We start from the raw sequence: 18,087 nt of genomic DNA, 5'->3' as shown, positions 1-18,087 counted from the left end.
CTTCTGTTCTTATTACTTTTTCTAATCAAAAATGGTGAGCTATGGAAAGGGCATTCCAACATAAGGAACATAAGAAATACAGTGGGGTAAAGAATAGCATAGTATACACAGACCAATGTGACCAGATGATACATTTCAAGCAGATTTTGGATGAGAGAAGGGACTGAAGAGGTAGGCACTGATTCAATTGAGTGGTCTTTAGCAGTATGTTAGAGACCTTGGAATTTTTCCTATAGGTAATATTTAATAACTAAAGTGTTATAAGAGAGAAAGTGAGATACTTGGAAGATTAGTTACATGCTTTTGGCAGAAAGATACAAAATCGATACTAATAAAAGCAGGAAGAACAGTTAGAAGGTTTTAAAGTATTACAAATTCAAGTTGGCAGAAGAGATAAATGAGTACAATTTTGATACAAATGTATATCGGGGAACAAATTTGGATATGAAAGGATGAGGATGGCAGTGAAAGGATAAGAGAAAGAATCACATGCAGATCCTGAAATCTTAATCAACTATTGTTTTCCATTAAGTATTGGGTCAAAAAAGCAAACTGACCAAGGATCAGGTCAAAGGTGAGGAAGAAAATAAGCAGGGTTGGAGTTTCATTTTTAGCAACATCACAGACTAGATACCAATAATTCCACTGAAAAGAACCATAAGTGCTAGAAAACATCTTTTAATCAATCTTCTTGAAAGTGACTCTGAGCTGGCAACTATAAGTAAGATCAGCACAAGTCATGGACTACGTAAAAGTAGGAAGCCAAAGAGGTACAAGGGCTCTGAAGTTGGATTTTGTCCACTGAGTTTTTGTCAAACTGGGTGATTCTGAGTATTTGTTTTCTTAGCATTGTGGAACTCAGGCAGAAATGAATGCCAGAACCTGCACAATCTGGATGGAAGGCTTGATATGAGACCCTCAAATGACTACACTCTCAGACTAAGTGTGAATTATTAACAGAAATCACTCATGTCTTTTCCCACCCCACTCCAGAACTGTCAGAAAGCTTGCCTGTGTTCACACTTGGTGCTGAGCAGAGAAGACAAGAAAGTACTTAAGAGGCTGTATAACTACAAGTAGATCCTTACATAGGTTTGAAGTGAAAATTCACACCACTTGAGTGGCACCCTCAGAAATTCCTTAAATTAATAATTTAAAGTGATCCAAGACTGTTGGTTCCCCTATCAACTGCTAAAGTCCTTTCTGAAACCAAAGTCCTTTACAAAGAAATGCACTATTGGCTAGGCACAGTGGTTCACACCTACAATCTCAGCATTTTGGGAGGCCAAGGCAGGAGCTCAAGAGTTTGAGACTAGTCTGGCCAACATAGTGACACTTCATTGCTACAAAAAAAAAAAAAAAAAAAAAAAAAAAAAATAGCTGGGCATGGTGGTGCATACCTGCTGCATGGTGGTGCAAACCAACTTTTCAAGAGCAACATTGGAAGCAAGAGAATATAAAGGATATTGTCAATGTACTGAGAGAAAATATCTGTAAGCTAGAATTCTATACCTAGTGAAATGATATTTCAAGAATGAGGACAACATAAAGACATTTTCAGAAAATATTTGGTGTATAATAAACGGACTAAAACCTCTAAAGGCAAGTCCCAGCTACTCTAGAGGCTGAGATGGGAGGATTGCTTGAGCCCTGGAGGTTGAGGCTGCAGTGAGCTGTGATCATGCCACCGTACTCCAGCCTGGGTGACAGAGTGAGACCATGTCTCAAAAAAAAAATGCACTTTTATACCAGCCCAAGAATTTAGAATTAAAGCAATAAGAAAAAATTATCATCTCATAATCAAAAAGTACCAAGACACAATGAAACAAGGCGGAAAGCCAGAAGAAGCAACAGAAAATGGAATTAGATCTACAATACTTTAGATATTGAAATGATCTGGCACAGCACATAAAATGCATACTTTATGTGATTCCAGAAATAAAAAGGAGCCAAAAACATGACTAAAGAGAAGACTGATTATAAAACAAAACAAAGAGAATTGTTAGATGTTAAAAAATGTAATAACTGAAATTTAAAAAATTAACATGCAGGTTTAGCAGGAGACAAAACACAGCTTAAAAGAGAACTGAAAGACCTAAAGTAATTGCTTAGAATGAAGCTCAGAGAACCCAAGCAATAGAAGTAAAAAAAAAAAAAAAAAAAGTTCAAGGCCTCTTAAATATGTTTAATTGGAATTCCAGAAGAAGAGAAGAAAAAGGAAATGGATCAGAAACAATACTTGAAGAGATAATTATTGAGAAATCTCTAGAATCAATGAAAAATACAAATTTATAGATTCAAGAAGCTCAATGTAAACCCACTTTGATAAATAAAAAGAAATCCATACCTAGTCAAATTATATTGAAATTGCAATTAAAAATCACAGGGAATATTTTAAAGGTAGTTAGATTATCCTCAAAGCAACAACAACTTAAATGATAGCCAACTTTTCAACAGCAACATTGGAAATAAGAGAGTATAAAGGATATTTTCAATGTACTGAGCGAAAATATCTACAAGCTAGAATTCTATATCAAGTTAAATTATCTTTCAAGAATGGAGGACAACATAAAGACATTTTTGGAAACTATTTGATATACAATAAATGGACTGAAACCCTAGAGACAAATATTTTCAAATTGAATTATTAAAATATTCACCTGTTTGCTGCTTACAAGAGACACATTTAAACAAAAACCACAGAAGGTGAAATGTAAATGTGGAAAAAGTTATACCGGTAAGGTATTAAATAGTGTCTGGTGTAGCTATAATAAAACAAGCAAAATAGACATTAGGGTAAAAAGAATCCTAGAATAAAGAGTCATTGCAGGCCAGGAGCAGTGGCTCCCAGCACTCTGGGGGGCCAAGGCAAGCGGATCACTTTAGGTCAGGAGTTGAAGACTAGCCTGGCCAACATAGTGAAACCCTGTCTCTACTAAAAATACAAAACAAAACAAAACAAAAATTAGCCAGCTGTGATGGCATGTGCCTGTAATACCACTTGGGAGGCTGAGGCACGAGAACTGTTTGAATGTGGGAGGTGGAGGTTGCAGTGAGCTGAGGTTGCGCCACTGGCACTCCAGCCTGGGCAACAGAGTGACACTGCGTCTCAAGAAAAAAAAAAAAACAAAAAAAAGAAAGTCATTGCATAATGATGAAAGTTTAAATTAATGAAGATACAATAATTCTAAATGTATAAATATCTATCATATCCTTAAAATAAATAAAGAAAAATGACAGAACTATAAAAAAGACATTTATTTCACAAATAAAGAAATAATGATTAAATGATAAGGAACACAGCACCAAACAGACTATTCTATCTTTTCTTTAAACATCCTTTTGCTAAGTAAACTGATGTAGCACATTTAAAACACCTGTAAAAATATAGAATAGGGGTTGGCAAATTGTGGACTATGGACAAATAAGGCCTGCTGTCTGTTTTGTACAGCCTGTGAAGTAGAAATTCTTTTTACATTTCTAAATAACTAATAGAATCAAAAGAATAGTAATAATTTATAACATGAAAATTATATAAAATTCAAATTTAGTATATTTAGTGCACATAAAATTTTATTAGAACACAACAGACCCAGGCTTATCTAACAACGTATTGCCCATGGCTGTTTTTATGCTCCAATGGCAGAGTTGAGTAGTTGTGACAGTGACATATGGCCCACAAAGTCTAAAATATTTACTCTATGGCCTTTCACAGCATTGTTTGCTGGACTCAGATATAGAGGTGTACATTAAAACTAACACATTTCATCAAATAAACATAAAGAGAACATTGTACCAAATAACAAGATACATGCTCTTTTCAAGCACAGACATTTAAAAAAACTTGACCATTTAAACACATTTTTAAATTGTTCATCAAAAATCAGTTATAAGAACAGATAGAAACACCACATAGGCTTCAAATCCAGAAGTAAGTTTAAATAATTCAAGAGTCAAATAAAAAGCTATAGTGGAAATAAGTAGTTAAGATTGAAAAATAAGAAAAATACTACATATTTCTTGTGAGATGGGATACACTCCTGGAATGACAAGTAAAGACCAGGGAAAACCTACCCCTCCCTAAGGACTATGAGAATGTTTTTAAAAAGAATCAAAATAAACTTTTTCAGAACTTTGAAAATTAACCAAAGAATTGTAACAATCTGAGGATTTGATAAAATATTATCTATAGTATTTCATTTAATTAATGCAATATCAATTAAATTAATATCAATTAAACTGTGATAAAAATGAGCTATCAAGCCACAAAAAGACAGGGAGGAATCTTAAATGCATATTACTAAGTGAAAGAACCTGGTCTAGAAAGCCTACCTAAGGTATGATTCTAATCATATGACATTCTGGAAAAGGCAAAACTATACAGACAATAAAAAGGGCAGTGGTTCCCAGGAGTTTGGTGGGGTAGGGTGTGCGTGGTTCAGGATGGGTGGAATAAGAAAGGTGAATAGGTGAAGAGGGAATTTTAGGGTGGCAAAATTATTCTGTATGATACATGAGATTTAGTATGTACAACACCAAGGGTGAACCCGAATGTAAACTATGGGCTTTAGTCAATAATAATGTAAGATTGGTTCATCAGTTGTAACAAATATACAACACTAAAGCAAGATGTTAATAACTGGGGAAACTGTGAGCAGAGTAAACAGGAACTCTGTGTACTTTCCACTCAATTTTCTGTAAACCTAAAACTGCTCTAAAAATAGCCTATTAATTTAAAAAGTGATTGCATCGTCTTGGATGGAAGGGCTGTGAAGAAAATCTGGGGCACACTGTGCTAGAAGCAGAAGTTCTCCAGAACCAGGGTAGGCTCTTAGAAAAGCGGCTACACAAACTACTCTTATATCAAGTCCTCTGTATCCACCAAAGATGGAACCCTTGAGCCGAGAAGTTTGGAAAGCTACCTGGATACTTCTCTAACCAGCAACCTTCTGCTACTACTGAAGGAAAATCTGTTTTACTAAATATTGAGTAATTAAAAAGTAATCCAGTTGCTTCCATACAATATTTCTGGGTACTGTGGTGAGATGTGTGAAACTGATAAAAAAGGATTAAATCTAGGTTTCTAGATTTAAATCTAGATCATTAAAGGCATATTGAGAAATCGAGAAAAGTTTGTAAGGCAGGAGAGGCAGTGTAATTTAGGGGTTAGGGACCCAGACTCAAATCCCAGCTCTACCACTTGCTAGCTAAGAGACCTCGAGGAAATTACTTAACCTCTCTCCCTCAATTTTCTGGTTTGTAAATTGGGGATTATTAAAATATGTACCTCACAGAGGGTTAGCTGATTTAATATTTGAAACACCAGATTTTTTTCCTGTTACACAAATATGCACCTTCTATATAAAAATATATCTTACAAATTCATATGAAAATGAAGACCATCACAATGGTAAACCAAGAAAAGATGTGAATAGGAAATTCATAAAATGAAAAAAAATAACAAACAAACAGTAAACATCTTTAGATGTTTAACCTCACCAGTAATTAAAGAAATGCAAATCAACACAATAAGATGCATTGATTATCATGCTGAATAAGATTAAAAGAATGATAATATCTGGCATTGGTGAGGGTATGAGGAAGTAGACATTTTCCTGTGGTTGTGGTAGGGGTATAAATTGAAAACACTTCTCAGGACAGCAGTCTTGCAATTTAGATTATGGCAGACCCTGTTCATTGCTTATCCAAGTATTGTTCACCTTCTTTTTTCCCTACTAGTAGTGCTGTCTCCTGAGACAGAGGCAAAAAATGTCAGATACTTGTTTCTCTAACCTTGGTCCCCAGCCAGGTCTAATCAATGACATCAAGACAGGTCTGCTGGGGTGAGACGTGGAGTTCTGGAACTCCTTTTCTTTCCTGATGAACAGAGACATTTGAAGAAAGCTCTTGCATTTGCCCTCTTTTCTTGGAAGTTGCTGAATGAGGACCTCATGCCTAGAGTTGATATACCTTCTTGCAATTATGAGGAAAAGTTCAAGAGAATCACAGAGATGCCTACTCATAATCCTGACATCATCAATCTGCCCAATCAACCCTAAAACTGCAGCTTAGGCATTATACCTGATGTGTAAGAATGTGTAACAACATGTGAAACTGTTAATTATTTATTACTAAGAGAAAAGCAGTTCATGAAACAGTACATAATTCTGTGATAGCAAGAATTCATTTATATGTATATATGTATAAGAATATATTCATAGAAAAGGTTACAAGTATAATAATAATAATATTGAACACTTACTAAGCCCTTGAAGACTTTAGTAAATCCATTATAAACTGAGAGGCTTCAGTTGTTACCTTTCTTTGTGTTGGTAATCTCAGACGGTATCGTTTCTGATTTCTGCTGAGAAATAGAGTCCATCAAATCTCCACTGTGAGGGGTTGCTGGCATTTCAGGAGGACAAATAAGACCTGAATTGGGACTACTGCTCACAGCACCATCTGCAAAGAGAATCTGAAGAAAGAACAAAAGTTTCCAGCATTCTCAGAAGCAAGGGAGACGTTGTTTAACAATAAACACTGTGTGTCAAATGGAAATAGGTTCAACATGATCCACAGAAGAAGCGCTGTTTGCAGACCTCCAGACCCAGCAACACAAAGCAGATTATAGAAAGGTAGATCTGGAGTTCAGAGACAATAGCCTAGTTACCGCCACAATAATATTATTTTATATTTTCTATTTACCTTTTATTTTATTTCTTTTCTTTTCTTTTTATTTCCATCTTTTCTTGGATTGATTTGAGTTTTATTTTTTCCATTCTTCACCTTTCCCCTTTGCGATTGGGAAATTATAAACTCTATTTCAATTTTTCTAATGACTGTTTTTAAAATTTTATCACATATTTAAATTTGTAGTTTCTATTAATATCTATCTAGTATGTACAGTGTCTCTAGGTACCATAGATTTGTCTACCTGATATCGGTACCTAGACACTCCCAACAAACGTGACAAGGACTAAGGTCAGTGTTGCTGATGAGAAGTCAAATGTCTATCTGGTTTTTATTCTTGTGTAGGTAACTTGTTTCCTTCAGGAAACTTTTGGGATTGTCTATCCGTGCAGTCCTAAAATTGCATGACGGCATATTTAGATAATCCTTTAAAGACAATTAATATCAGTTCTGATTGTCATTCGGTTGCCCTGTTTAATCTGAAGTATTCTTTTTAAGCTCTGTGAAAATTTCTTATGTCATGTCTTTGATTCTTTTCTCCCTTCATTCTTACTATTTTCTTCTTCTGGAAATTATATTATATGGACCCTTTTTCCACATCTCTCAGCTTTTCTCTCCCTCATAATCTACCCCCTCCCGTTTTTGATCATTCACAATTATTTCTAATTTCTAAGAACTCTTGATATTTTTCCCTAGCTACTTTAAAAAAAGTTGTTATGTTGTGAACTGTTAACCTCTCAAGTCTGCCTATATTACTTTTACCCACTTTTAAATTTTTAAAGTATTTAATTTCAGGTGCTATTTCTTTCAGTTACTGAATTATGTACTTGACTTTTATGGGATTGCTTTCTTTCCAAGATTTATGATTCTTGAGTGCACGGTCATCTTTCTCATTGAGAATCCCTTTTACTTCTTGGTGGTACAGTGTCTGCTCACAGGAGCTCCTGTTTTGTGATCACTGGGGAAGGAAAGAGCAGGGATATGGCTTCTGATTGTTAAGGTTTCTCGTTCCCATCCTCCAGGTGACAGTGAGTTACCTGGGGAACTACCCTCATTTTCTGAGCCCAGAGCTCCATGTGCAAATATTTGTGTTAGAACTCCCATTTTGACTTTTAGTTTTGCTGCATGTTCTCTTCTTGTGTATGTTTTAACTTTGTGTGTGCATATTTCTCCATCAGTTTGATAGCATCTGATCTGCATTTTAAAAGAAATTCTCCAAATCTTCTGATCTATTATTGATGACATGCTTTGTTGTTCTCCAGTACCACTATGAATTCATTATTTAAATGTTAAAAACTAGTTTAAGATACCTTGAGAGGGAGAAAAGGAAAAAACTGTGTTCAGTTTGCAATCTTAGATCATGCAGAGAAATGACAAGTTTATTCATATCTTGCTCTGCATAGTGATTTTTTAAATTCTAAACTACATTATTTATCATTTGTCATTTTAAGGTGTCATTCCTTTTTCAAGTGAGTTGTTCCTTTTCCCTGCTATAGAACTGTTCCTTACCCATAACCTGTCTTTTACTTTGGAACAGGGAGGAATAACTTCTCTAACACATTCTTTTACCTGTGTGGATCCATCCAACATATATTTTACAACAGTGCCTTGACTGGTGATAACCCTTGAAGCCTCCTGCTCTGCGGGTGGCATCACCGTTTTATAGAACTCATAGTGCTTCACCCTCTGGGGGTAGCTCTGACGGACCATGATGTCCCAGGTGGGTTCCTCATCTATAACACATTGACCTAAAAAAAGAATAAAGCTTTCTTGTGAACTGGGCAATGCTGCAGGGCTAGATTTTATCTTCTTGCTTAATTATTTTCTTTCTCTTTTCTTTTCTTTGTTTTAAAAATAGAGACAAGGTCTCGCTTTGTCATCCAGGCTGGAGTGCGGTGGTGCAAATACAGCTCACTGCAGCCTCAAACTCCTGGATTCAAGCCTTCTGAGCAGCTGGGACTACAGGCTTGGACCATAGCACCCTGTTAAGTTTTTCTATTTTTTGTAGACACAGGGTCTCATTATGTTGGCTAGGCTGGTCTCAAACTCCTGGCCTCAAGCGATCCTCCCACCTCAGCCTTCCAAAGTGCTGTGATTACCAGTGTGAGACACCATGCCTGGTGCTTATTTTCTTTTGTCTGCATGTGGGTAATAGGGCAGTTTCCATATTATGACAGATGGCCTAGAATAGTGGTTCTTTGCTGACCTTGTTACATTTAAAGGTAGTAAATTAGGTCATCTACAACACCTGGTAGGTACCTTCTCCATGTGTAAGCCACTCTCTCTAATAAAATCTAGGACAAATTCGGGCAAAATTATGAACGAAGCAGAGTTTTGCTGAATTAGGTGTTTCCTCTTCCTGCCCACTGGTGCTTATCTCTCACCTTTGACTAAACTTTCCACCCTGGATACACACGCTTCCCTGGTGGTGCCTGGTTGCCCATAGCCCCAGGGGAAGTCACCCCCTCAGGCTTGCCTTTCCTAAGTCATCTGTCATCTTTCAAAGTTAACGTTAACATAATCCCCTCATCTCTAACCAAATCCAGATTTATCTTAGCATTCTGCTGTTAGCTGGCAATCAAGGTTTCGGAAAAGCACTTAATAAGTTCCTTCAAAAGCAAGCACTATTATGGAGAAATTCTGGCATACTGTACCTAGTCAGGCTTTGCTAACTGAATAAATTCCTCTTAGTTTATAATATGGTTTATTGGGGCCAAAAAGCCTTAACACAAAGGAATTAACACATAATGATAGCATTTTAAGAACTATGTATCAGCCTGATGGGAAAATCATGGCACCCCTTAAATCACGGAAGTACTAATAATAATGATAAACCAATAAACATTTATTGGGCTATTTCTTCTATATGTTAAATGCTTTATACATGTATCTTTTATTGAGTCTGCCTTCACAATCCTTTAAAATAGGCACTTTAATTTTCCAGAGTTTTCAGATGAAGAAATAGAGGCTTGGAGAGGTTATTAACTTAGAAAGCTATAACTTTGGAAGACACTTAGTAACCATCCAGCACTAAGGACACACAACCAGTAAGTAAGAGAAGTGAAATTTGAATCATTTTCTTATACTATAAAAGCAACCACCACTAACAGCCAAAAACAAAAAGTCACTCAGGAAAGGATTCAAGTCTAGGCTCTTTCCTCTTATCCCATGATAACTGTCTTTCCCTAATGTCCAAGGCTGACCCTGATGAAGATATTGCTACTTTGGTATTTATGTTGTTATGTTCAGACTTGAATTAGGATTTTCATAGTATATGGATGATTTTAAACAGATGAGTTATTATTAACTACATTGTCTACCCTAACATAAGGAGGAAAATATTAGGCTGGATAATGAAACTACTAGAAAAGACAGTTGAAAGGGGTATTAAGCTGGGGTTTGATAACAGGATCAAACAAGCAAACAAATATATCCTTGAATTTGAAAGCAACATCTCTTTGAGTACACTCATAGCTCTTCGACTGGAAGACACTCAGTGACCATTCAACACAGTGGGAAAACCTGGACCACTAGGGATTCTTGGGAATGGAGCAGGGTCCATGGGCTATTTTTAATAATTCAGAATGCCTAAGGAGAAGCAAAATTTAACTTCAACACTTAGTTTCTGTTTTTTTTGGGGTGGGGAGGAGGCTGGCAAGTAAATAAAATATTAAATTATTTTTAAATAAGCATAGCCTTTTTCTTTGATAGATACACTTTTCAAATGTGATATACATAAGGGAATTATATGAAAAAGGATATTAAGTCGTGAAACTGTAAAGAATTGCTAATGTAATGTAGTATTATTCAGATGAGAAAACATGGCCCTGAGACCCTAAGTAACTTAAAAGGGCCACATCATTCATTGGCGTCAGGGTCAGCTTTAGAACTCAAGTCCCTGTTCAGTGCCTGCTTTGTTGCATCTCCTACTTCTACTGCAACAGTGAGTTTCTATTTAAATGATATTCAGATTCAGTTACAAATGCAGATGCCTCATCAGGTTAATTAAAGAAATCTTACTTGTACTTATTTACGTAGCTGAAGAAGTTAGGAGTCATGTACAGAACCAACAGAGATAATACACTATAAAATTATATATGGACACATGAAAAAGAAGACTTGGTTTTCTTAACCTATTTAATCTGCATCTATCTCTACGTATTTTGTGTCCAGTGTCATTTGTTTTGGTCAGACCAAAACATATACACAAGTTTTTAAGAGCACTGGCTTTGTCCTCACTGGGCTGAGAATGGCATTTCAGCTCTGCCACTTGGGAGCTGAGTGACCTTAGGCAAGTAACTGAGCCTCCTGAAGCCTCAATTTCCTTATTTTGTAAAATGGAGTAGTTAGTATCTAGCTCATAATATTTGTATTTTTGACATGTATACTAAGTACTTAGTGCCTGGCCATAGTAAATGCTAAAAATGTGAAAAAGGTCTATTGCTCATTATCAACAAGACGTATGTTTAACTGGTAAGAAAATACACAATTTCCTGTTTTCTACAGGCCATTTTGCTCCCCGCTTCCCCACCCTACCCCATATAGCACTCACCTGTAGATTCTTGCCCAATGAAAGTCAACAGGAGCCCACTGGGGCAAGACACATTTAGGCTTTGGAAGATAGGAACATCGAAATTCTCTTGTAAAACAGGTTCTGGTTCTACTTCTTCCTGTAAATAATTCAGCATGTGAATAACTGGTTGTCATTTTCTAAATGAGTTATTATTTATTTTGACTAAGCAAGGATGTGCTGAGTGCTCAGGACCTGACTTGCACAGAGCTAGGTGGACCCTGCAAGGACACATGAGTCTCCGGTTTTGCAATTTATATTCTACTTGCAGACTGGCACACAGACAGGTGGGACAAATGGCAGTAACAATAGTCGGCACATCTTTTCACAGAAAATAGAGATATAGTGAAAGTTAATAAGAACAATTGGGAAAGGATTTGTGAAATAATTGGGGCTTGAAGTAGGCCTTGAAAGATGCCTCTGTTTGGATATGTAGGCATAAGAGCAGTGCTGGCATGTGAATGTTGGTGGCCCCCACCCAAACTCATATGTTGGATCCTAACACCTAATGTGACAGTATTAAAAGGTGGGGCCATTTAGAAAGTGATTAAGTCATGAGGGCTCCACCCTCATGAATGGGATTAGTGCTTTTAAAGAAGAGATTGATGGGAACACCTTTGCCTATTTCTCTTCTGCCATGTGATGACACACTGAAGGCACCATCTGTATGAGGAATAGCTGGGCATGGTAGTTTGTGGTTGCAATTTCAGCTACTCGAAAGACTGAGTTGGGAAGATCACCTGAGGCAAGGAGTTAGAGAACAGCCAGGGTAACATAGTGAGACCCAGTCTCCTTAAAAATTAAAAGAATTGGCCAGGCATGATGGTGCATGCCTGTGGTCCCAGCTGCTTAAGATGCTGAGGTGGGATGACTGCTTGAGCCCAGGAGTTTGAGCCCACACTACCATACTCCAGTGTGAGTGACAGTACAAGAACCCCATCTAAAATAAAATAAAATAAAATAAAATAAAATAAAATAAAATAAAATAAAATAAGAGAAACAGGCCCTCACCAGACATCAAATCTGCTAATATCTTGATATTGGACTTCACAGCCTCTTTAACTCTGAGCAATAAATTTTGATTGTTTATAAATCATCCAGTCTATTTTTTTATAGCAGCCCAAAGTAATACAGAAAAAGTGTTTGAGAGACCAACATCTCCATCACTTTTTTTGGTATGTTCTTACAATTTGGATGCTAGAGATATTATGCTATTAAGGTATCTGTCCTTTGTTTTCTATTATGAGCACATATTGCTTTTGTAGCAAATGAAAGTAATAAAATAAAAATAAAAGACAATTATAAAGTTATTTATAAATTAATGAGGGTTTGGGTGTGTTTACTTTAAAATCCTAATTAATTTTATGTCAGTTATGCCTAAATCCCTTGTTTGGTTATATGTACTAAAGAATGAAATTTACTTATTAACTTTCAAACAATCCCTAATGATAATCATTTCAATTTTTCTAACTGGTTCTCTTTTGTTAACCACTAAAATCACTCCACTGGTACCCAATTGGTGGATATTTGTTTTTTTCTAACTAGTCTTCTATTGTTGAACATTTAAGTTATTCTGCCTTTTCTTTGTCACTAACAGAGGAAAAATATATAAATAATTAGCTAAAAATAAATTAAAAATGCAAAGCAAAAATAAGAGAAAAATGCTTATGAAATTCTGTGAAATGAACAAAACTGCTCAAAGATGCAAACCTGCCATGGCAAATCTATCATCACACATAAAACCAGTTATCATCCTTCACCCTTCCATTATCATTTATTTAAAAAACATTGAGTGAACACATTAGTTTGCTAGCAAGATGCCTTTGGCCAAATTAATTTTAAAAGAATTACCTGGAGTTATTCTGTTTTAACACTTGAACATTTTTACTTAACAAGAGTCAAGTGGCCTGGCATGAGAAATTTTATCTAGTATAACTATGTAAATATGGTGCAGAGGCATTGTCGTATTTAAAACTCATAACTTTTAAAAGGCCAGAGTCTGAAACCCAGGTTCTTGGACTTTTAAACATATTTTCATCTTCCCGTAGTTGATTATTTTTTCACTGTATTTTTTTAGTAGTAAGTACCAATAGTCAAGACTTAACCAGTAGCTTTCTTGTTACCTGTGTTTTAAAACCCTCTTAAAAAATTTTTTTTTTTTTAATTTTACTTTAAGTTCTGGGATACATGCGCAGAATGTACAGGTTTGTTACATAGGTATACATGTACCATGGTGGTTCGCTGCACCTATCAATCCGACATCTAGGTTTTAAGCCCCACATGCATTAGCTATTTGTCCTAATGCTTTCCCTCCCCTTACCCCTGACCCCTGACAGGCCCTGGTGTGTGATGTTCCCCTTCCTGCGTCCATGTGTTCTCACTGTACAACTCTCACTTATGAGGGAGAACATGCGGTGGTTTTCTGTTCCTGTGTTAGTTTCCTGAGAATGATGGCTTCCAGCTTCATCCATGTCCCTGCAGAGGACATGAACTCATTCTTTTTTATGGCTGCATAGTATTCCATGGTGTATGTGTGCCACATTTTCTTTACTCAGTCTATCATTGATGGGCATTTGGGTTGGTACCAAGTCTTTGCTATTGTAAACAGTGCTGCAATAAACATAGAAGTGTGTGTCTTTATAGTAGAATGATTTATAATCCTTTGGGTATATACTCAGTAATGGGATTGCTGAGTCAAACAGTATTTCTGGTTCTAGATTCTTGAGGAATTGCAACACTGTCTTCCACAATGGTTGAACTAATTTACACTTCCACCAACAGTGTAAAAGCAGAACCATCTTTTGATCTTTGTTCTGTTAGGAAAACGTTTAGAGTCAAAGTGTGTGTGTGTGTGTGTGTGTGTGTGTGTGTGTGCGTGTGTGTACTATGATGAAGGGCTAGGGGTAATGGGTGGACTTCTCTTTAATCAGAGGTGGGCTGTTAGTCTTGTTAGATTCTTAGCACATCAATATCTAAGACCAACTTGACCAAATGAAACTGTTTCCATTGTTTGGTTGAATATATTTTTCTTCCAATTGTTATTCATCTCACTGGAGCTAAACAAAGTATTAAAAATATGGGATGGCAGCAAATTGACCAATCAAAAGCAAAGAAAATCCAAGAAATAGAGTGGAAAAAAGGTTGAACTAAGTTTTTCCAAACTTAGAATGAATGACCTGAGACAACTTATGTATGACAATATGTCTCCTGGAGTGGTAACCCAACTTTTGTGTACAAATCCTTCTTGTCTATTCAAAGTTGAGACTACAAGGGACGTTAATGTATCTGCACAATAAAATGTATGCACTGTAATAACACTACTGACGTAATTCATGGTTTTAAAAAAGTTAACACTGAAGCAGAAACAGAGTTTGGGAATCTACAGCAAGGTTCGTTTACCTTTTTCTCTTCTTCTTTTGGGTGCTCTTCTTCTTTAAGAGATTCTTTGGGTTTTTCTTTGCCTTTTATTTTCCCTTTAGTTTTGCTTTGAGGAACGGTCACTATAACAGGAACCACTGTTGGAGTGAGTGCTGAAGGGATATTCAATATTGTTTCTAAATTAGGATCCTTATCTTCTAAAAACAGAAAAAGTAAAAATGAAGTTGATTCAACATTCAAATTTGATATCCTTGTGAAATAATATTTACAACTCAAAAATTCATACAAGTTGACAACAATTTTTACCTTGCTAAGTGGTGGTGCACATGACAACAGAAAGTATTCTGAGTAGTGGCACAGCATAAGAAAATGGGCAGATGTAAGAGACAGCACAGTTTATTCAAGGAACTGAAAGTCATAGAAATAATAGGGTAGGAAGGTATACTTCTCTATGGGAAAATGGATCAGGTCGGTTGTCATTCAGGGTTTGGGTAAACAATCATGTAAAACTCAAGTTGGGGCCTGATTAAGATTCTTAATTTTAGGTGTATTCAGTAGGCGCCCTGAAAGGCAGTAAGAAGCAAGAATGATCTATTCCTCTTAGCAAGAGGAAGTAGTGTCCAAAGATTTGATTGGGTTTTTTTATATTTTTGCCTATTTCATAGCTGTATTGTCTACTTTTTATTTGTCCAAAAGGTTACTAAATTATGTTTAGCTGTGTATACCCAATTAAAGGGGGATAATTGGAATGGAAATCTGTTTAGCCATTAGCAGATAAAGTTCTTAAATATGAGTTATATATGAACCCTTAGAAAATGTGTGTGTGTATATATACATATATATATGTATGTATGTGTTTTTTTTCAAAGACTTATACCTTCAACTTTTTTTTTTTTTTTTTTGGAGACGGAGTCTCGCTCTGTTGCCCAGGCTGGAGTGCAGTGGCGCGATCTTGGCTCACTGCAAGCTCCGCCTCCCGGGTTTACGCCATTCTCCTGCCTCAGCCTCCCGAGTAGCTGGGACTACAGGTGCCTGCCACCTCGCCCGGCTAGTTTTTTTGTATTTTTTAGTAGAGATGGGGTTTCACCGTGTTAGCTAGGATGGTCTTGATCTCCTGACATACTTTCAACTTTTTAAAAAAACATATAGGATGTAAAATATTACTTATCTACACAATAAACATTTTCAAATGCCATATTTGTATCTTGAAATTAGGAACATCTGTTTAAAATTTATTACATATTAATTTAAGGACTAAATCAGGATTAAGAAAATCACTCAGGAATAGGAGCAACAGAATTGATAGTAGGTATAAATATCTTAATCTAAAATAATGATAACCTATATTAAGAAGAGGTAAGAATTTTTAGTGACTGTGTAGTGATAATGGATTTTAATACAAAATTTGTTAGGCATCAAATGACTTCTCCAGTTGCTGATTTAACAACAAATCAAAGACAAAGACAAAATTAAAACACAAAATCTCCAATAAAGCCAAAATACTAAGAAATCTAATGGACTCTCAAACTCAGTAGAGTACTAGGATATCTGGCACAAGGTAAGAAATAAAATTATAATTATCCATGAAAAATTTATCACTGCAAAAAAGAAACTATATAGAAAGACAGGTAATTGGATCACCATGATTGACACTAACATATAGCTTTAAGTTCAGGCAGCATTGAGTTTACCTTTGATTTTATAATACTTTAAAAAAATATGTTGTGGTTAGATCCCTCTAAAATGCATGGGAAGCCACAAATTTCCTAATTGGTTCTTGGTAAAGTGACATCCTATTTTGTGGTTTGTAAAGAAATAGTTCCAGTTGGATAATTTGTTTACTGAAAATGGGGTAGAAGGCTGGGTGCAGTGGTTCACGTTTGTAATCCCAGCACTTTGGGAGGCCAAGGTGGGAGCATCACTTGAGCACAGGAGTTTAAGACCAGCTTGGGAAACATAGTAAGACTTCATCTATACCAAAAATAATTAGCCAGGTGTGGTGGTGTGCGCTATAGTCCCAATTACTCAGGAGTCTGAGGTGGGAGGAGTGCTTGAGCTCAGGAGTTTGAGGCTGCTGTGAGGCATGATTGTGCCACTGCACTCCAGCCAAGTGACAGAGCAAGATCCTGTCTGAAAGAAAGAAAGAAAGAAAGAAAGAAAGAAAGAAAGAAAGAAAGAAAGAAAGAAAGAAAGAAAGAAAGAGGTACAGAAAGCTTTCTGTACACTTAGTAGCTCCTTTAAGGCTAATGACCTGAAGCACACTGAACAGTTTTATAATTACAGGATTCACAAAGAAAACCAAGAGGATTCCTTGCCAATTTATGCTTTCTTTTACACCCAACTAAAAGGCTCATTTTTATGGAGTAGTTGACAAGGATAACTGGTATATATGTGTGTGCATATACATGTATACATACATGTATATATATCACACACATGTAATCTTATATGTATAAGTGATTATATAAAGGATTATATAAAATGTCAAAGCATTTCAAAGCATTTTTATTTTGTATGCATCTATGTATGAAAGATTTTATATATATATACTTGTATACACACATATGTATGCACACATATATAGACACACACACACACACACACACACACACACACACACACACCCCTCTTCTATTCCTATTATGCAGGAAAAACTATGAGGAACATTAAATCATAACATGTTATTGACAAGTGAGCAGACTGAGAATGGGCAGTTGCAGGGGCCCTTGGCAGTGGGGCGCACTTATCCTTTCTGTTGTGTTCATTTCACCTGGTGCCATTCCATTTGATCCATAGTAACTTATTGAGAGGCAGATTCCATTTTCTAAGGTGGCAGAAAAAGATCCAAACTTGCTGAAAGCTTTATTCTTTGCGTCTGATACTTCTAAAAGACAAAATGAAATCAAAAATGTTTTCATTTAATTCAAAATAAATATAACGAAGATTGTGGTCTACCACAATCAACTTAAAAACAATTGGTTTAGCTTGACCATGCACTCAGGGTTGTTAGAGGTAGGGTGGAATTACAAAGATAAGAACATGAAACTCTTGTTTTAAGGACTTTAGGTTACAACGAAGTGAGGAAATCAATGGGTTGATGGCATAGCCATAAGCAGATTATTCATCTGGCAGATCGTCCACATGGCTTTTAAAATTAAAACCATCAGTTCAGTTACAGTTTCCCCACATTTTAAAACATTTTCTTAAATTCCCACATTTAAACTTGTTTACATTTTAAAACATTTAAAAATTGTTTCAGTCAAACATAATTTTAAAACAAAATTGTTCCGGCACATATTTTTTCTTTTCTCAGTTTTTAGGTTTAGGGGGTACATGTGCAGGTTTGTTACATGGGTAAATTGCATGTCACTGGGGTTTGGTGTACAAACAATTTCATCACCCAGTTAGTGAGCATAGTGCCTGATAGGTAGTTTTTCAATCCTTACCCT

The 18,087-nt window shown here is 36.0% G+C and overlaps 1 protein-coding gene across 1 annotated transcript in view; it reads right to left on the bottom strand.

The window, feature by feature from the left end:
• SPAG17 (sperm associated antigen 17) overlaps positions 1-18,087 on the bottom strand; it is a 219,620-nt gene that overhangs the window by 53,589 nt on the left and 147,944 nt on the right. The window contains exons 24-28 of the mRNA XM_028829872.2: positions 17,409-17,522; positions 14,660-14,835; positions 11,243-11,360; positions 8,260-8,438; positions 6,319-6,475 (exon numbers count right to left, since the gene is read on the bottom strand). Of these exons, the coding sequence (XP_028685705.2) occupies positions 6,319-6,475; positions 8,260-8,438; positions 11,243-11,360; positions 14,660-14,835; positions 17,409-17,522 (744 nt within the window). The remainder of the gene's footprint in view (positions 1-6,318; positions 6,476-8,259; positions 8,439-11,242; positions 11,361-14,659; positions 14,836-17,408; positions 17,523-18,087) is intronic.

The sequence above is a fragment of the Macaca mulatta genome, chromosome 1 (genome assembly GCF_049350105.2).
Source record: "Macaca mulatta isolate MMU2019108-1 chromosome 1, T2T-MMU8v2.0, whole genome shotgun sequence".
Classification (NCBI taxonomy): domain Eukaryota; kingdom Metazoa; phylum Chordata; class Mammalia; order Primates; family Cercopithecidae; genus Macaca; species Macaca mulatta.
The sequence above is the reverse complement of the archived record's forward strand: the minus strand, read 5'-3'. Positions and strand labels throughout refer to the sequence as shown.